The 21,012-nt window shown below is 44.7% G+C and overlaps 2 protein-coding genes across 4 annotated transcripts in view; one reads left to right on the top strand and one right to left on the bottom strand.

Moving 5' to 3' along the window:
• The window catches only part of LOC118366828 (serine-aspartate repeat-containing protein I), a 43,576-nt gene extending 39,944 nt beyond the window's left edge, over positions 1–3,632 (bottom strand). For 2 of the 3 annotated variants that reach the window (XM_035749570.2, XM_035749572.2), the window contains exon 1: positions 3,296–3,546. In XM_035749570.2, coding sequence (XP_035605463.1) covers positions 3,296–3,356 — 61 coding nt within the window. In that variant the 5' untranslated portion in view covers positions 3,357–3,546. The other variant, XM_035749571.2, reaches the window with a different exon arrangement.
• Positions 3,633–5,193: 1,561 nt separating this feature from the next.
• Positions 5,194–21,012, top strand: part of LOC118366634 (dehydrogenase/reductase SDR family member on chromosome X-like) — a 37,469-nt gene continuing 21,650 nt past the window's right edge. Inside the window, exon 1 of the mRNA XM_052492639.1 lies at positions 5,194–5,282. Within this exon, the coding sequence (XP_052348599.1) occupies positions 5,194–5,282 (89 nt within the window). The remainder of the gene's footprint in view (positions 5,283–21,012) is intronic.

The following is a 21,012-nucleotide window of genomic DNA, read 5'->3' as shown; positions in this document are numbered from 1 at the left end:
AGCTGTGTGTGTGTGCATTTGTGTGTGTTGTTTAATCTGTGTTTGCATTTGAAAGGTGTAAACACACATACAGTGGGGGATCATCTCTCTCTCACACACACACACCCATACACACCCTCAATAATACACACACACTCCTACAGACTCACTCACCCACCCACTCACACACACACATAGACATAACCCTGGGGGAATGAGAGAGGCTGAGACTGGTTCTGAGTGTAGGGTGTAGTCTGCAGCTGGGCTGGATTGGGTTACTGAGGCAGCGCCCAGCCCTTTAGTACTGACATACATACGCACAAACACACACACACACACACACACACACACACACACACACACACACACACACACACACACACACACACACACACACACACACACACACACACACACACACACACACACACACACACACACACACACACACACACACACACACACACACACACACACGCACACAACCCATTCATCATGTACACACAAACCCACCTACACCCAAACAGAGCCTAGAGCACCATGACACTGTGACAGACCAGAACTCATCTCATGTGTGATATACAGTAAAGCTGTGTTCCAGCAATATGTTGGCACAATGAGATCACAGTATAATGTGAAGTTTTCATTAATGAACTGGCTTCAGATCAGTCTCCTGAGGGGAAGGAGGTGTGGCAGCCAGGACTCAGACTCTGTCTGTGGAAAACATAAACTATTATTTCACGACATTAACCAACATGACTGTAATAACTCTTATATCACATTAATACCAGGTCACAATCATTGTTAAAGCCAGATGCCTGTAGCCCTGCTAGTTGTGGAATAGAGATTGGTCCAAGGACAACACACAGGCCTATTGGTAAGAGATAGTACAGGATATATGGGTACAGGGGTAGAGTGAGACAGACAGAGAGAAAAGAGAGAGTGGGGGAAGAGAGAGGAAATGTGTGAAATAGAGGAAGGGTGACAGAACATGGACACGTGTTTGGTATCTCAGATTGTTCTGTCAATTCTCACATAGAAACTTAATTGGGAGGAAGTATGTTTGACATGCTTTTTACATTTGTATCACAAACCATTTTCTAGACAACCATGATAGAAGTGGCCATTTTAGGCCCTTTTAGACCCATACATGACTCCTGTGATCCTATGATCCTTGCACTATACATGGTACAGACAACATCTTGGTGTCATTATACTCCTTATGGTGGGTGATCTCTCAAATATGGAGTGTATAGATTCTGAAATATACATTTTCACATTCTTATATTTAACATAAAAAATATGAATATTAATGATTTTGATTTTGCTTATAACAATATACTCTTCAAAAACATCACATTTCCAGAGTGGTCTCTCTGCTATTTTAATTGATATGACCCATTTTATACAGAGAAATTAACATTATGATCAGTGGTGGAAAAAGTAATACATTGTCATACTTGAGTTAAAGTAAAGATACCTTAATAATAGAAAATGACTCAAGTAAAAGTGAAAGTCAACAGTAAAATACAACTTGAGTAAAAGTCAAACCAGACGGCACAATTTTCTAGGTTCTTTTGTTATTTACGGATAGCCAGGGTCACACTCAAACATTCAGACATCATTTAAAAACAAAGCATTTGTGTTTAGTGAGTCCGTCAGATCAGAGGCAGTAGGGATGACCAGGGATGTTCCCTTGATAAGTGTGCAAATTGGGACATTTTCTGTCCTGCTAAGCATTCAAAATGTGACAAGTATTTTGGGTGTCATGGAAAATGCATAGAGTAAAAAGTACAGAATTTTCTTTAGGAATGTAGTGAAGTAAAAGTATAAAGTTGTCAAAAATATAAATAGTAAAGTACAGATACCACAAAAAAACTACTTAAGTAGTCCTTTAAAGTATTTGTACTTAAATACTTTGCACCACTGATTATAGGTCATTAACCAATCACAGCACTCCTTTAGGATTTCACATTCAGCAAGTCAGCGGCAGGGAGGGAGAGTCCTTTGAAACCATTTTCCCATTCACTGTGTTGGTGGTGCTCATATAATGTATCATACCTTCAGAATTAGCAGAGAGCCCACTGGAAATGTGATGTACTTGTAGAGTATATTGTTCCAAACAATATGTCTTCAAATTAACTAAATAAAAAATGGTCGTTTTGAGATATTAATATTAATATGTTTAATGTTGAATAAATTAATGTGAAAAATTGTATTTCAGGATCAAGACACTCCATATTTTAGAGCACACTATAAGGAGTATAATGGCACCAAGATGTTGTCTGTATCATGTACGGTTCACAGATCATAGGGTCTTACAGGAGGTATGTATAGGTCTAAAAGGGGCCTAAAATGGCCACTTTCATCATCATTAAAAATAATAATAATGGTTTGTGATACAAATGTAAAAAGCTTTTCAAATATCCTTCCTCCCAATGTTTCCATGTGAAAATTGCTAGAACAATCTAAGATACCAAAAATATCTTCAGATCTGCTGGCATGGAATCACTCTACAGGAGTAGAGAGAAAGAAAAAAGGAAGAAAGAAAGAAAGAAAGAAAGAAAGAAAGAAAGAAAGAAAGAAAGAAAGAAAGGAACAGAACATGGACACAGACAGTAAAGGGATCGATCACATTGTCCACAACCCACATGACTACATGTCCAGTGGGACACACCCTATAGGACACTCAATTAAATTAATTTTATAAATACCTTTTTACATCAGCATTTGTCACAAAATGCTTTATTAAACACACGTTTACCAGTGTACACACATTATAGATACATCCAGTACGACTATACTGTACATGCGGTAGGCCACACCTTATAGGACTATGAAGCTTTAGGCCAGTAACCAAAAGGTTGTTGGATCGAATCCCCGAGCTAACAAGGTAAAAATCTGTTGTTCTGAGGACGTGGATGTCGATTAAATGCGGAAGACACATTTCAGTTGAATGCATTCAGTTGTACAACTGACTACGTATCCCCTTTCCCTTATATACATACAATATAATGCATATCTACACACCAACATCATATCAGGCTGAAAAAATGATGCTATCTGGCACATAGCCTACAGTGTGGATTTATAATGATACATCAGAGCAGGTTAATCAACATTATTTTTGTTCTGCATATCAGCCTCAGGTAGGGATAGACAGAAAAGGATTGAAGATGTATGTCATAGAAGTAGTGGGTGTACAAGGTGTCAGTACTTAACTAACTTGTCTAAGTAGAAACAGAAACATAAAGCACCATAAAACGAGTTGTAAAAGTGCTTACCAAAGTACATTAGTGGATGTAAAAGTGCTTACCCTGTGTCTTGGCTCCAATCACCAAACTGCCCAGCAGGAGAATCCACAGGTATGACATCATGGGAACACAGTGTGCTGAATTACAAAGCTGGAGTTTTAGACTTCTCTGTTGAATAGTGAAAATAATACAAGTAGTAATGATTATGTTTCTGGTAATGTAGACTGGGTATGTGTGTGATCTGATTATAGTTTCATGGCTATGTGTGTGATGTGATTATAGTTTAATGTTGCCTCCTCTGCTGCAGCAATCTTCTTACCTTCTTTTTCACTGCATGGAACCAACTTTAACGGGCGTGTCTTTCTCCCAGCCACACCCTAGACATAAACTGTATTGTTCCATCAGACACCGTGCGCTGCGAACACGTGCCTGGCTGCGAAGGCGTCGCGTACATTTCTATGGGAATGGAAGGCGATTGACTAATTGAAAATAGCCTGCACTAACCATAGTATGGACTGAAATCTTTATACGATGTCATGTTATTTGTGTGTAGAGGTATGACATTTCGGCCCAAGGGGAAGAAAGTACTATCAAACTGTAACTGTACAGTGACTTCTGAGAAAAGTACAGACAATATGACACCGAATCATAGACACAGGACAAATACTCGCAGACAAATCTGAAGTTTAGTGGCCCAACTCTACGTAGCCTACCTGTGTAGTGACGATACCAATATGAGAGCTAAGACCAGTGCAAATGGATGGTCTATTGTCGCCATCTAGTAATTAATAATGGTACTGAGATGAATTAATACGCTGAATTAGTACGTGCTCTTATAATATGGTCTTAATGAAGCCCAAACTGACACCATGCTGATCATTGCGTTTTATTTATATGGATTTTCTATATATTCTATGTATAGAAAATAGAAAATCATATGTACATGGAACAAAAATATAAACACATGTAAAGTTTTGGTCTCATGTTTCATTCGCTGAAATAAAAGATCACAGAAATGTTCCATATGCACAAAATGCTTATTTCGCTCAAATGTTGTGCACACATTTGTCTACATCCCTTTTAGTGAGCATTTCTCCTTTTCCAAGATAATCCATCCATGAAAATAGTATCCTCACTGTGATTTCTTATAATACAATATGATATAATACATATAGATTTACTACTAACAGAGAGAATGTATAGCCACGATAATGATGTGGTATAGCCTCGAGTCGAGACAGGACGTGTTATTATTATCATTATTACCAAGCCCCTCACAGCATGTGCTGCCTGCTGGTCGCCCTCGAGCGCCTTTAACTGGGTTGACCACACGCCTCACCGAGAGGAATAATAATCAACGGTTTTCTCTCGAGACTCGCAGCAGGCAGCTACAGCGCGCAACTTGGAGATCCCCCGATTCAACTGGGTTCTGATGGATTTTATTAGATGTATTATTTAGGCTTTCTCCTTCACTATTTTCATTATTTATTAAGATGTATTAGTATTGTTGACTGTGGATTTCATACGTGGAGATACCGTTTGGTTTAATACCCCTCAGGAATTGATGTTCCATTTGGAGGGAAGCCCTGAGCTGTTTGCATGTGTGAGTGTGTGTGTTTAGGTGAGTGTGTGAGTGTGTGTGTTTAGGTGAGTGTGTGAGTGAGTGTGTCCACACGTCCATCCTCAACAGTTGATGCTGACAGAGATCAGAGAAGTGTGTTATTGAGACGTGGTCCTTCACTGCGTCGCTCAGCGCGGACTCCGATACACACACACACACACACACACACACACACACACACACACACACACACACACACACACACACACACACACACACACACACACACACACACACACACACACACACACACACAGAAACCCCGACGCACGCACAAACACACATAGGCGCGCGCGCACACACAGTGTGCTGTCACACACTGTCTGCCGATGAGCTGTCATGCAGTCGTTCCTCTCTCCAGTGAACAAGGCTATTCTAGTAGCTCTGTTCATCTTCGCCATCCTCCTCATCCTCTATGTGATCCTCTGGTACATTTGTAGAGACGTGGACTGCGACCACGGCATCTGATCTGATTAACACCGGGAACACCACCGAAAAACGGAGACGCGTCTGACAGAGGGTCACCCTGGTAAGTCAGCATGCCTCCTCTGTTCTACGCGCTCGCGCGCGCGCGCGCGTGTGTGTGTGTGTATGTGTGTGTGTGTGTGTGTGGCTCAAGTGACAAAACAAGTGTTTCCTCTAACAGCATCAGTATCATGAGAAAAACAGAAACAGTGCCGTGCATAACCTGGTTCCCGATGGCATCTCCAGTCCGTTATGAAAGGTCGTTTTTAACTAACCTTTATTTGCCAGAAATGTCTTAAGGCTGAGAACCTCTTTTTTTGAGAGACCGAGCAAGAAAGAAAAATCATTTTAGGCCAATCACAATCCAATTCGAGGAGCATACGTTCGTCTTCATTTAGAGTTTTTGGGGGTCTTATTCATGCAATCTCCCCCCAATAACAGTAACAGTAGTGTCGTTGTGACCATAGTGTCATCACCATCAGAAAAGGTGACACAATGTCATCACCTACAGGAATGTTATGTTATCTTCTCCAGTCTGAGTGGAGAAGGTTGGCTGCGCGGGAACCGGCGTTTGGATGTAAGACATGCATTAGCAATACTGATCTATAATCACAGTGTGTGTGTGTGTGTGTGTGTGTGTGTGTGTGTGTGTGTGTGTGTGTGTGTGTGTGTGTGTGTGTGTGTGTGTGTGTGTGTGTGTGTGTGTGTGTGTGTGTGTGTGTGTGTGTTCGTGCGTGCGCCCGTGCGCGTGTGGGTGTGCATGTGAGCTTCATAGTTCATGTTCAGTTCATCTCGTAGCCTAAGATCTGACATTGGCAATGGCATTATCATTTAACACGATCAAACAAACAGGATTATTCTTCCCCGTATAGAATTCCATGTCTTATTGTGCCATGCAGCAATCATTTGACGTTTTGTCGCTGGTACTGTATTCCTTTTGCCGATACGCGTTCGTTTGTGACCTCGGCTGCTGCTCAATTAAAACATCTAAAGATGTCATATATGCTTTATATTTACTGTCATATATGCTTTATATTTACTGTCATATATGCTTTATATTTACTGTCATATATGCTTTATATTTACTGTCATATATGCTTTTACAACCCTGCACCCAAAGACTTTGTACTAAGAATAACGATGTGTGCCATTTATTCTGCCCTTTATTCCGCTAATCATCATAGCCATGCCGAGTCAATGTTGCTTTTTACGCATAGGCGTCCTTGACTTCAGCTGACTTTTGGCGCTCTTTGCGTGCATGTATGAGAGAGAGAGACAGATAAAGAAAGAGAAGAGAGAGAGAAAGAGAATGAGAGAGAGAGAGAGAGAATGAGAGAGGGAGAGAGAATGAGAGAGAGAGAGAGAGAGAGAGAGAGAGAGAGAGAGAGAGAGAGAGAGAGAGAGAGAGAGAGAGAGAGAGAGAGAGAGAGTTTCAGTGAATGACATTATCCCTCTGCGTTACCACTGCGGTTGACCTAATGGTAACCATGTCGAAAACCCGAACCTTGTCTGTTGTGGTTCAGGGGAAACATTAAATAAGCCGCAAGATAAAGTGTGATGGTGCAATATAACTAACTGTTGTTAAATTAATGTGACTGTAGAAAATCCATTGTATTTGTCCCTATACTTAAATAAAGGATCACCTGATCAACAGATCAACAATCCTACAGTGTTCAGATCCAGCTGAACCTGTAGAAGCCGACTTACAGAATAACAGCTTCTCTCCTGCCTGGTGGAAACAAATAAACCATCCAACATGAGGGGTTGAAGGACACATCAAGGACACCATGTGTGTTTGTGTGTTGTGTGGGGGGTTAATGGCGTGAGCCCGGTTACCGAGATTTACTGGGAATTACCACCCTTAACCACTCCCTTTTCCGATGATAAGTAATTGCGAGAAACCGGTCAATTGTAATACATTATTTATTTGAACAGCATTGCGTGGAACGGAACTGTTCAATTATTGGCGATGTCTAAATCTGTCTTCTCTACCACCTCTGCATGATGAATCAACGCTCAGACAGGCATCCCATCTCAGTATGGAGCGCAGTTCACAATGCATGTAGACCTGTCATCTCAGCGTAGTCACTTTTTTTCTTGTGACAGGTATGGCCTACATTTGCTGCAGCATAGCCTATGCTACAGTAATATAAAGACAGAATGCACGTCTAATTTACCCATCTCCATCTGGCTTTCGGGGGTCAACTTCTGAATTAATTGTAAAAATCATATTTTTTTAAATCGCAGCTGCAGAGTTTTGAAACAGCCTACCACTCGAATATCGTTGCTTTAAATCAGTGCACACGGGAGCACTCTCAGTCTTTCTCTCTCTCCACCAACTCCATTCAAATTGCATCCAAGATATATAATCTCGTTCTAGATTGATATATATCCCTATATAGAGATGTTCTAGCCTACCTCTTTCAGGTAATATATTCAATGCAGTATTAGCCTTCAATTTAGCTAATTAATGATGGTTTATGCTTAATAAGCATCTAATGTATAGCCTCTGTCTCTTGCGGAATATGCAAGCACCTGTTCTTTGCTGACCTATCTGTAAAACGCGCTCCTTAACTCTAGGAGTCCCTTCCCGGAAAAACTAGACTAGAATAGCTGGCTTGAATTATTATGTTGTTTCTGCATTTCTTATACCAATAGATTATTCAAAGAGGGATGCAAGCTATTTTTTGCTGAATGTTAAATACAGCAGCCAATAGAACTCACAGTTAGTTTGAAAGAAGAGCGAACGAGAATGGGGGTGCGCTATAACAGTTATTTATTCAGACTCATAACCATTCAATCAATCTTCTGTGAAGAGAAATTAAATCCTTCTGCATCTGATTATAGTCCTATATTATTCAATGATGTCATTAGAATGAGGAAGAGAAGGACAATGACACTTATTTCATTGAACTGTTGAAAGCGAGGAAGCAATGAAGAAACAATAGATAGAGGAAGAAGAGGTAGGCTAATAACATTAGGGGAAATGCGCATTGTACAAATAGGCCCTCTTTTATAAAAAAAAAATGTAATTCGCTAGTCTATACTTGTAACTGTAACTAGTACGCATGTGCTGCACCAGAATCACATGTTCTCTGCTGCTTTATCATGAATTGAATGATGTGCATAATTCCAGTCCATATACATATACAGTATACTACAATACAGTAATACAGTTCACACTTAAAATATAAGCCTACTGGAGCTAGTTAAATTTATTTACCCAAGAGAGCATATAATCTCAGCAAAAAAAGTAACCTCCCTTTTTCAGAACCCTGTCTTTCAAAGATCATTCGTAAAAATCCAAATAACTTCACAGATCTTCAAAGGGTTTAAACAGATTGTAAAGGGTTTAAACACTGTTTCCCATGCTTGTTCAATGAACCATAAACAATGAATGAACATGCACCTGTGGAACGGTCGTTAAGATGCTAACAGCTTACAGACGGTAGGCAATTAAGGTCACAGTTATGAAAATTTAGGACACTAAAGAGGCCTTTCTACTGACTCTGAAAAACACCAAAAGAAAGATGCTGTCATGTCCTGGCCTTAGTTATCTTTGTTTTCTTTATTATTTTGGTTGGGTCAGGGTGTGACATGGGGGTTTTATGTGTTTTGTCTTGTCTAGGGGTTTGTATGTTTATGGGGCTGTTTCCTGTCTAGGTAAGTTGTATGTCTATGGTTGCCTAGATTGGTTCTCAATTAGAGGCAACTGTCTATAGTTGTCTCTGATTGGGGAACTATATTTAGGCAGCCATATTCTTTGGGTATTTTGTGGGTGATTGTTTCCTGTGTCAGTGTTTGTGCCACACGGGACTGTTTCGGTTAGTTCACGTTTATTGTTTTGTATATGTGTTCATGTTCAGTTTTTCTTATTTAAAACCATGGACACCTACCATGCTGCATATTGGTCCGAGCCTTGTTTCACCTCTTCAGAGGAAGAGGAGGAAATCTGCCGTGACAGAATCACCCACTAAAACAGGACCAAGCAGCGTGGTGACAGGCAGCGGCAGGAGGAGCAGCGATGTCAGGATTATTGGACTTGGGAGCAGAATCTGGACTATACAACTTGGGACGAGATAGACAGGTGGGCGGTCGACCCAGGGAGAGTGCCGGAGCCCGCCTGGGATTCGCTGGAGCAGTGCGAGGAGGGTTACAGGAAAATGGAGTTGGAGAAACGAGTACGGCGGCGCGGTAGGAAGCCCGAGAGTCAGCCCCTAAAATTTCTTGGGGGGGCACACAGGGAGTATGGCAAAGCCAGGTCGGAGACCTGCGCCAACTTCCTGTGCTTACCAGAGAGCGAGAGAGACCGGGCAGGCACCGTGTTATGCTGTGGAGCGCACGGTGTCTCCAGTGCGGGTGCATAGCCCGGTGCGGTACATTACAGCTCCTCGGATCGGCCGGGCTAGAGTGGGCATCGAGCCAGGTAAGGTTGGGCAGGCTCAGTGCTCAAGAGCTCCAGTGCGCCTGCACGGTCCGGTCTATCCAGTCCCACCTCCACGCACCAGCCCTCCGGTGGCAGCCCCCCGCACCAGGCTTCCTATGCGTGTCCAGAGCCCAGTACTCCCTGTTCCTCCTCCCCGCACTCGCCCTGTGGTGCGTGTCCTCGACCCAGTACCACCAGCGCCGGCACCACGCACCAGGCCTACAATGGGCCTCGCCTGTCCAGAGCTGCTAGAGTCTCCCGCCTGTCCAGAGCTGCTTGAGTCTCCCGCCTGTCCAGAACTGCTAGTCTCCCGCCTGTCCAGAGCTGCTAGAGTCTCCAACCTGTCCAGAGCTGCTAGAGTCTCCCGCCTGTCCAGAGCTGCTAGAGTCTCTCCCGCCATTCAGCCAGGATCCCCCAGAGCCGCCATTCAGCCAGTATCCCCCAGAGCCGCCATTCAGCCAGGATCCGCCAGAGCCGCCAGTCAGCCAGGATCTGCCAGAGCCGCCAGTCAGCCAGGATCTGCCAGAGCCGCCATTCAGCCAGGATCTGCCAGAGCCACCAGTCAGCCAGGATCTGCCAGAGTCGTCAGCCAGCCCAGAGCTGCCCTTCAGTCCGGAGGTGCCCTTCAATCCGGAGTTGCCCCTTAGTCCGGAGCTGTCCCTCAGTCCCAAGCTGCCCCTCAGTCCGGAGCTGCCCCTCAGTCCAGTGGGGCCATTTAGTAGAGTTGCCAATCCTAGGTAGGCGGCGAAGGGTCGCCATTCCTAGGATGCCACAAAAGCGGACTAAGACTATGGTGGAGTGGGGTCCACGTCCCCTCCCCTATGGGTTTAGGTGTGCGGCTGGGAGTCCGCACATTTTTTCTTTGGGGGGGGGGGGGTACTGTCACGCCCTGGCCTTAGTTATCTTTGCTTTCTTTATTATTTTGGTTAGGTCAGGGTGTGACATGGGGGTTGTATGTGTTTTGGCTTGTCTAGGGATTTGTATGTTTATGGGGCTGGCCCCTGTCTAGGTAAATTGTATGTCTATGGTTGCCTAGATTGGTTCTCAAGCTGTATGTGTTCATGTTCAGTTTTTCTTATTAAAAACCATGGACTCTTACCACGCTGCATATTGGACCGATCCTTGTTTCACCTCTTCAGAGGAAGAGGAGGAAATCTGCCGTGACAGATGCCCAGTGTTCCTGCTCATCTGTGTGAACGTGCTTTAGGCATGCTGTAAGGAGGCATGAGGACTGCAGATGTGGCGAGGGCAAAAAATTGTCCGTACTGTGAGATGCCTAAGACAGCGCTACAGGGAGACAGGATGGACAGCTGATCATCCTTGCAGTGGCAGACCACGTGTAACAACACCTGCACAGGATTGGTACATCTGAACATCACACCTGTGGGACAGGTACATGGCAACAACAAATGCCCAAGTTACACCAGGAACACACAATCCCTCCATCAGTGCTCAGACTCTTCGCAATAGGCTGAGGGAGAGGCTGGACTGGAGGCTTGTAGGCCTGTTGTAAGGCAGGTCCTCACAAGACATCACCGGCAACAATGTCGCCTATGGGCACAAACCCACCGTTGCTGGACCAGACAGGACTGCCAAAAAATGCTCTTCACTGACGAGTCACGGTTTTGTCTCACCAGAGGTGATGGTCGAATTCGTGTTTGTCGTCGAAGGAATGAGCGCTACAACATGGCCTGTACTCTGGAGCGGGATCAATTTGGAGGTGGAGGGTCTATCATGGTCTGGGCGGTGTGTCACAACGCTGTGCGTTACAGGGAAGACTTCCTCCTCCCTCATGTGGTACCCTTCTTGCAGGCTCATCCTGACATGACCCTCCAGCATGACAATGCCACCAGCCGTACTGCTCGTTCTGTGCATGATTTCCTGCAAGACAGGAATATCAGTGTTCTGCCATGGCCAGCGAAGAGCCCGGATCTCAAACCCATTGAGCACGTTTGGGACCTGTTGGATCGGAGGGTGAGGGCTGGGGCCATTCCCCCCAGAAATGTCCGGGGACTTGCAGGAGCCTTGGTGGAAGAGTGGGGTAACATTTCACATCAAGAACTGGCAAATCTGGTGCAGTCCACGAGGAGGAGATGCACTGCAGTACTTAATGCAGCTGGTGGCCACACCAGATACTGACTGTTATTTTTTATTTAGACCCCCCTTTGTTCAGGGACACATTATTCAATTTCTGTTAGTCACATGTCTGTGGAACTTGTTCCGTTTATGTCTCAGTTGTTGAATCCTATGTTCATACATATATTTACACATGTTAATTTTGCTAAAAATAAATGCAGTTGACAGTGGGAGGAAGTTTATTTTTTTGCTGAGTTTAGCTAGCTGCATCTAGGTGCATTTACGTTTTTCTGTCGTGTGTAATATGCAGTAGCCTATCATATACAGTGGGGAGAACAAGTATTTGTACACTGCCGATTTGGCAGGTTTTCCTACTTACAAAGCCTGTAGAGGTCTGTAATTGTTATCACAGGTACACTTCAACTGTGAGAGACGGAATCTAAAACAAAAATCCAGAAAATCACATTGTATGATTTTTAAGTAATTCATTTGTATTTTATTGCATGACATAAGTATTTGATCACCTACCAACCAGTAACAATTCTGGCTCTCACAGACCTGTTAGTTTTTCTTTAAGAAGCCCTCCTGTTCTCCACTAATTACCTGTATTAACTGCACCTGTTTGAAATTGTTATCTGTATAAAAGACACCTGTCAAGGCACTCAATCAAACAGACTCCAACCTCTCCACAATGGCCAAGACCAGAGAGTTGTGTAAGGACATCAGGGATAAAATTGTAGACCTGCACAAGGCTGGGATGGGCTACAGGACAATAGGCAAGCAGCTTGGTGAGAAGGCAACAACTGTTGGCGCAATTATTAGAAAATGGAAGAAGTTCAAGATGACGGTCAATCACCCTCAGTCTGGGGCTCCATGCAACATCTCACCTCGTGGGGCATCAATGATCATGAGGAAGGTGAGGGATCAGCCCAGAACTACACGGCAGGACCTGGTCAATGACCTGAAGAGAGCTGGGACCACAGTCTCAAAGAAAAACATTAGTAACACACTACGCCGTCATGGATTAAAATTCTGCAGTGCACGCAAGGCCCCCTGCTCAAGCCAGCGCATGTCCTGTCCAGGCCCGTCTGAAGTTTGCCAATGACCATCTGAATGATCCAGAGGAGGAATGGGAGAAGGTCAAGTGGTCTGATGAGACAAAAATAGAGCTTTTTGGTCTAAACTCCACTCGCCGTGTTTGGAGGAAGAAGAAGGATGAGTACAACCCCAAGAACACCATCCCAACCGTGAAGCATGGAGGTGGAAACATCATGCTTTGGGGATGCTTTTCTGAAAAGGGGACAGGACGAATGCACCGTATTGAGGGGAGGATGGTTGGGGCCATGTATCGCAAGATCTTGGCCAACAACCTTCTCTCAGTAAGAGCATTGAAGATGGGTCGTGTCTGGGTCTTCCAGCATGACAACGACCCAAAACACACAGCCAGGGCAACTAAGGAGTGGCTCCGTAAGAAGCATCTCAAGGTCCTGGAGTGGCCTAGCCAGTCTCCAGACCTGAACCCAATAGAAAATCTTTGGAGGGAGCTGAAAGTCCTTATTGCCCAGCGACAGCCCTGAAACCTGAAGAATCTGGAGAAGGTCTGAATGGAGGAGTGGGCAAAAATCCCTGCCGCATTGTGTGCAAACCTGGTCAAGAACTACTGGAAGCGTATGATATCTGTAATTGCAAACAGAAGTTTCTGTACCAAATGTTAAGTTCTGCTTTTCTGATGTATCTAATACTTATTTCATGCAATAAAATGCAAATTAATTACTTAAAAATCATACAATGTGATTTTCTGGATTTTTGTTTTAGATTCCATCTCTCACAGTTGAAATGTACCTATGATATAAATTATGGACCTCTATATGCTTTGTAAGTAGGAACATCTGAAAATACTTGTTCTCCCCACTGTATGTACCGGAAGAACAATAATTTGGGCTTTTTGGGGTTTGGGATCATAATATGTATTTAATATATGGATCATCAGACTCAGGTAACATCAGGTTTGACTTTTCATGCTGATCAAAGCTCTAATCAAAACCAGACATATTTATTTGCTTTATAATGCTTTTGAATGACTCTTCCATTTTGCGGGGAAATAGTGTCACGCCCTGGTCTTAGTATTCTGTGTTCTCTTTATTATTTTGGTTAGGCCAGGGTGTGACATGGGTGATTTATGTGGTTTGTTTTGTCTCGGGGTTTTGTAGTTTATGGGATTGTGTTTAGTTAAGTAGTCTAGGAAATTCTATGGTCGCCTAGAGGCAGGTGTTAATCGTTGTCTCTGATTGGGAACCATATTTAGGCAGCCATATTCTTTGGGTATTTCGTGGGTGATTGTTCCTGTCTCTGTGTTTTGCACCAGTTAGGACTGTTGTCGGTTTTCATGTTACGTTTTTGTAAATTGTTCGTGTTTTCATCTTTCATTAAAGATGTTTATGAATAACCACGCTGCATTTTGGTCCTCCTCTCTCTCACCAGAAGAAAACTGTAACAAATAGCGGGTTACCTGGGAGAAAAGTTATTTATTCTTGGGATGGAACATTTTCTAAAATACTGGGAAAATATTCAGAGCCCTGTCTATGTGGAAGCCCAGTCAGAACACTGTCTATGTGGAAGCCCAGACAGAGCACTGTCTATGTGGAAGCCCAGACAGAGCACTGTCTATGTGGAAGCCCAGTCAGAGCACTGTCTATGTGGAAGCCCAGTCAGAGCACTGTCTATGTGGAAGCCCAGTCAGAGCACTGTCTATGTGGAAGCCCAGTCAGAACACTGTCTATGTGGAAGCCCAGTCAGAACACTGTCTATGTGGAAGCCCAGTCAGAGCCCTGTCTATGTGGAAGCACAGTCAGAGCCCTGTCTATGTGGAAGCCCAGTCAGAACACTGTCTATGTGGAAGCCCAGTCAGAACACTGTCTATGTGGAAGCCCAGTCAGAACACTGTCTATGTGGAAGCCCAGTCAGAGCACTGTCTATGTGGAAGCCCAGTCATAGCACTGTCTAAGTGGAAGCCCAGTCAGAGCACTGTCTATGTGGAAGCCCAGTCAGAACACTGTCTATGTGGAAGCCCAGTCAGAACACAGCCTATGTGGAAGCCCAGTCAGAACACTGTCTATGTGGAAGCCCAGACAGAGCACTGTCTATGTGGAAGCCCAGACAGAGCACTGTCTATGTGGAAGCCCAGACAGAGCACTGTCTATGTGGAAGCCCAGACAGAGCACTGTCTATGTGGAAGCCCAGTCAGAACACTGTCTATGAGGAAGCCCGGACAGAGCACTGGCTATGTGGAAGCCCAGACAGAGCACTGTCTATGTGGAAGCCCAGACAGAGCACTGTCTATGTGGAAGCCCAGTCAGAACACTGTCTATGAGGAAGCCCGGACAGAGCACTGGCTATGTGGAAGCCCAGACAGAGCACTGTCTATGTGGAAGCCCAGTCAGAACACTGTCTATGAGGAAGCCCGGACAGAGCACTGGCTATGTGGAAGCCCAGTCAGAGCACTGTCTATGTGGAAGCCCAATCAGAACACTGTCTATGTGGAAGCCCAGACAGAGCACTGGCTATGTGGAATCCCAGTCAGAACACAGCCTATGTGGAATCCCAGACAGGGCACTGTCTATGTGGAAGCCCAGGCAGAGCACTGTCTATGTGGAAGCCCAGTCAGAACACTGTCTATGTGGAAGCCCGGACAGAGCACTGGCTATGTGGAAGCCCAGACAGAGCACTGTCTATGTGGAAGCCCAGTCAGGGCACTGTCTATGTGGAAGCCCAGGCAGAGCACTGTCTATGTGGAAGCCCAGTCAGAACACTGTCTATGTGGAAGCCCGGACAGAGCACTGGCTATGTGGAAGCCCAGACAGAGCACTGTCTATGTGGAAGCCCAGGCAGAGCACTGTCTATGTGGAAGCCCAGTCAGAACACTGTCTATGTGGAAGCCCGGACAGAGCACTGGCTATGTGGAAGCCCAGACAGAGCACTGTCTATGTGGAAGCCCAGTCAGAGCACTGTCTATGTGGAAGCCCAGTCAGAACACTGTCTATGTGGAAGCCCAGACAGAGCACTGTCTATGTGGAAGCCCAGTCAGAACACGGTCTATGTGGAAGCCCAGTCAGAACACTGTCTATGTGGAAGTCTAGTCAGAGCACTGTCTATGTGGAAGCCCAGTCAGAACACTGTCTATGTGGAAGCCCAGACAGAGCACTGTCTATGTGGAAGCCCAGTCAGAACACGGTCTATGTGGAAGCCCAGTCAGAACACTGTCTATGTGGCAGCCCAGACAGAGCACTGTCTATGTGGAAGCCCAGTCAGAACACTGTCTATGTGGAAGTCTAGTCAGAGCACTGTCTATGTGGAAGCCCAATCAGAACACGGTCTACAGTGGGGCAAAAAAGTATTTAGTCAGCCACCAATTGTGCAAGTTCTCCCACTTAAAAAGAAGAAGCCTGTAATTTTCATCATAGGTACACTTCAACTATGACAGACAAAATGAGAAAAAAAAATTGGTCTATGTGGATGCCCAGTCATAGCACTGTCTATGTGGAAGCTCATCTTCATAAAGGAAGGGAACCATAACCTAAAGTGTTAGTAAAATAAAGACATCCGTTCCATAATGTCATCAAACTGTGTGACACATACTTAAACTCGGTCCAAATGATCTACACACACACAAGGATGGGTCGATTCACTGCCCCTCAACCTAGAAACACACTATCTTACACACACACACACACACACACACACACACACACACACACACACACACACACACACACACACACACACACACACACACACACACACACACACACACACACACACACACACACACACACACATACAATGAGAGAGAGAGAAACAGATGGAGAGCAGACTGACAGGAGAAGTGTCCCAGACCTGAAGACCAAATGACTCCTCTGTCACACACGTGTCAAACACATCCCATAAAAGAATCCTTGTTTTAAAAGGTTCTCTGTCTTCCTCCCCCTTTTCCTGCCGAGCAACTCCTCCTTTCCTCCTCTGGGAATATTTTCCACAGTACTCATGAGAAGAGAGAGGAAAGCTACTTAGACATTCATGTCAGCTTAATTATTAAAGCCTGTATACACTATATGTACAAAAGTATGTGGACACCCCTTTAAATGAGTGGATTTGGCTATTTCAGCCACACCCATTGCTGACAGGTGTATAAAATCGAGTACACAACCATGCAATCTCCATAGACAAACATTGGTTGACAAATGGCCTTACTGAAGAGCTCGGTGACTTTCAATGTGGCCAAGACATAGGATGCCACCTTTCCAACAAGTCAGTTTGTCAGATTTCTGCCCAGGTAGAGCTGCCCTGGTCAACTATAAGTGCTGTTATTGTGACGTGGAAACGTCTAGGAGCAACAACGGCTCAGCCACGAAGTGGTAGGCCACACAAGCTCACAGAACGGGGCCGCCGAGTGCTGAAGCGTGTAGTGAGTAAAAATCATATGTCCTTGGTTGTAAAACTCACTACAGAGTTCCAAACTGCCTCTGGAAGTAACATCAGCTTGTTCGTTGCGATTTTCATGAAATGGGTTTCCATGGCCGAGCAGCTGCACACAAGCCTAAGATCACCATGTGTATTGCCAAGCATCGGCTTGAGTGGCTTAAAGCTCGCTGCCATTGGACTCTGGAGCAGTGGAAATGTGTTCTCTGAAGTAATAAATCACGCTTCCCATCTGGCAGTCCGACAGACAAATCTGGGTTTGGCGGATGCCAGGAAAATTCTACCTGCCCCAATGCATAGTGGCAACTGTAAAGTTTGGTGGAGGAGGAATAATGGTACGGGACTGTTTTTCATGGTTCGGGCTAGGCCCCTTAGTTCCAGTGAAGGGAAATCTTAACGCTACAGCATACAATTATATTCTGGATGATTCTGTGCTTCCAATATTGTGGCAACATTTTGGGGAAGGCCCTTTCCTGTTTTAGCATGACAATGCCTCTGTGCACAAAGCGAGGTCCATACAGAAATGGTTTGTCAAGATAGGTGTGGAAGAACTTGACTGGTCTGCACATAGCCCTGAACACAACCCCATTATACACCTTTGGGATGAATTGGAATGCCGACTGCGAGACAGGCCTAATCGCCCAACATCAGTGCCCGACCTCACTAATGCTCTTGTGGCTAAATGGAAACAAGTCCTCGCAACTCCATATTGAGGCCCATGATTTTGGAATGAGATGTTTGGCGTGCTGGTGTCTACATACTTTTGGCCATGTAGTGTATCTAACGTGACCAATACTCTAATCAAGCGGTATGTCATGGATTGACTATATGTATCTTATAATGGATGGTAATCCATCCAGTCTGCACATTGGGAGATGTGTTCCACACAATCATTACAAATGCGAAAAAGTTTCAAACTTCTGTAAATCAGTTATTTTAAATGGTAGGAGGAGACACAAGGAGACCTTAGTAAACCTTTTCAGACAGACAAACCTCCGTAGTGTATTCTTTCAGACAGAGAAAAAACTTTGTCTGAGACACTTCTGAAGCTGCATTTCCCCTGTGTCTGACAGGGAGAGGAGAGAACAGCCAGTGATACATTGATGGCTCTGTGGCCTGTTCAAATCTTTGTCCATGATTGCCTTGTGTAAGACAGGTGAGTGTGTTGCTCTAGTGACAGTCTGAGAAAGTAGAGCAGGAAAAGGCTCAGTGGGACTCAGTGCCACACACATACACAGGCCATCCATCCCATCTCCCTCCTCATTACACACACACACACACACACACACACACACACACACACACACACACACACACACACACACACACACACACACACACACACACACACACACACACACACACACACACACACACACACACACACACACACACACACACACACACACCTCAGAACATAAAAAAACAGATCCTGTGGGACTCAGCTGTTATGTAAAGTCCATCTCTGATAGGACTGCCTTAGGCTAACTGTCAGTCCAACCCAGATACACACACATCACGCTGCAGTGCGACTAACCCTTAATGCTGATGTGATGTGTGTCTGCTCTGTCCTCGCACGGCTTATGCTACATATGAGGCAGAAAAACAATGGAGAGGTCTATTTCCTTTAATAGTCCATTTAAATCTGAAGTTTGAATTGAAAAAGTCAATATGGCTGAATCAAGCTAGCAAGTGAGCAAATTCGTAGGGGAGGCTAATTACTTTCTGACTCTCCTGGATTTATCTTCAGGAATTCTCAGTACTGGGGAGTGGCTGCACCCATAGCTGCTCTTGTTGCGCACCAGAAAGTCACTGCCCACTGTCATGTGGTGCTAAACTTCAACATTTTGGTTGTGTTACGGTCGCTCCAGCTGTGCTGAATTGCTCTAGTGGTGCTGAATTAAAGCAAATAAAAATTGGGGACAATTTTTGTGTAATTCTAACTAACAAACACATACACACACTGTCTTTTTTTAAATCATATTCTTATTCAGATGTTTCATTATCGAACACTCAGTCTTGTCCTGTGTGTGAGTCATAAGGATATCATTTTTTTAGATGCCAGTATAAAGTCCCTCCCCCCAGGGTCACTGTTTCCTCTGTGTCTGTGCTATGAGCCCATGGTCACTGTTTCCTCTGTGTCTGTGCTATGAGCCCATGGTCACTGTTTCCTCTGTGTCTGTGCTATAAGCCCAGGGTCACTGTTTCCTCTGTGTCAGTGCTATAAGCCCAGGGTCACTGTTTCCTCTGTGTCTGTGCTATAAGCCCAGGGTCACTGTTTCCTCTGTGTCTGGGCTATGAGCCTATGTCACCGTTTCCTCTGTGTCTGTGCTATGAGCCCAAGGCCACTGTTTCCTCTGTGTCTGTGCTGTGCTATGAGCCCAGGGTCACTGTTTCCTCTGTGTCTGTGTCTCACTGTTTCCTCTGTGTCTGCTATAAGCCCAGGGTCACGGTTTCCTCTGTATCTGTGCTATGAGCCCAGGGGCACTGTTTCCTTTGTGTCTGTGCTAGGAGCCCAGGTTCACTGTTTCCTCTGTGTCTGTGCTATGAGCCTACACTACTGTTTCCTCTGTGCTATGAGCCTATGTCACTGTTTCCTCTGTGTCTGTGCTATGAGCCCATGGTCACTGTTTCCTCTGTGTCTGTGCTATGAGCCCATGCTCACTGTTTCCTCTGTGTCTGTGCTATAAGCCCAGGGTCACTGTTTCCTCTGTGTCAGTGCTATAAGCCCAGGGTCACTGTTTCCTCTGTGTCTGTGCTATGAGCCCAGGGTCACTGTTTCCTCTGTGTCTGTGCTATGAGCCCAGGGTCACTGTTTCCTCTGTGTCAGTGCTATAAGCCCAGGGTCACTGTTTCCTCTGTGTCTGTGCTATAAGCCCAGGGTCACTGTTTCCTCTGTGTCTGGGCTATGAGCCTATGTCACCGTTTCCTCTGTGTCTGTGCTATGAGCCCAAGGCCACTTTTCCTCTGTGTCTGGGCTATGAGCCCAGGGAATTGTGTTGTGAGGTGTCATTATCCTCCCTCCCTCCCACTCCTTCTGTCCATCCCTGCTTCTTTCCCATCCCTTTCTCCCTGCACCACCTCCTTAGACCTCTCTTTAACCCAGACTAAAAGGCATTTCTTCACCCAGGGATAAACGTTAACCCATACGTCTCACTGACCACATTTAATTTTTTATTTTTATTTCTGCAGTTCTACACATTTTGCCATGAGGCATAGAAACATTTTAGCAAGTTTATAACAAATGTCATGCAATTCTACTCATTTTGCCATGGGGCAGATCATTTCCTTGGTAGTTTTAAAGCTAATTTCCTGCAATTCTACATATTTTGCCATGACTTATGCCATGTTAATGATATCTGAGTGAGAGTGACTAACAAAATGAAAGGGGGACCCTTGGAGGTTAGGGCACCTGGTCACGTGTCCTGTGTGACTGATCGGTAGACTAACTTACCAATCTAAAAATTGTTAGCTGACATGGCTAACAAGAGAAAAATTGCTGATGCACAACCAAATATTGAAGTTGCACATTGTGTATTCTACTATTCTAACTCTCAACAGTAAGTTAGGATCCTGACAGAGTTCTAAAAATAAAAATAAAAATGTAACTGTTAAACATTCTGGGTCAGGGGGTGCATAGCGACCTTGGACCCTAAGCCACCACTTAGGTCACTTATGCCTGGAGCCGGCCCTGCACACACACACACACACACACA

This window comes from Oncorhynchus keta, chromosome 34 (genome assembly GCF_023373465.1).
Source record: "Oncorhynchus keta strain PuntledgeMale-10-30-2019 chromosome 34, Oket_V2, whole genome shotgun sequence".
Classification (NCBI taxonomy): Eukaryota; Metazoa; Chordata; class Actinopteri; order Salmoniformes; family Salmonidae; genus Oncorhynchus; species Oncorhynchus keta.
Note: the sequence above shows the minus strand (reverse complement) of the source record. Positions and strands in the feature narration are given on the sequence as shown.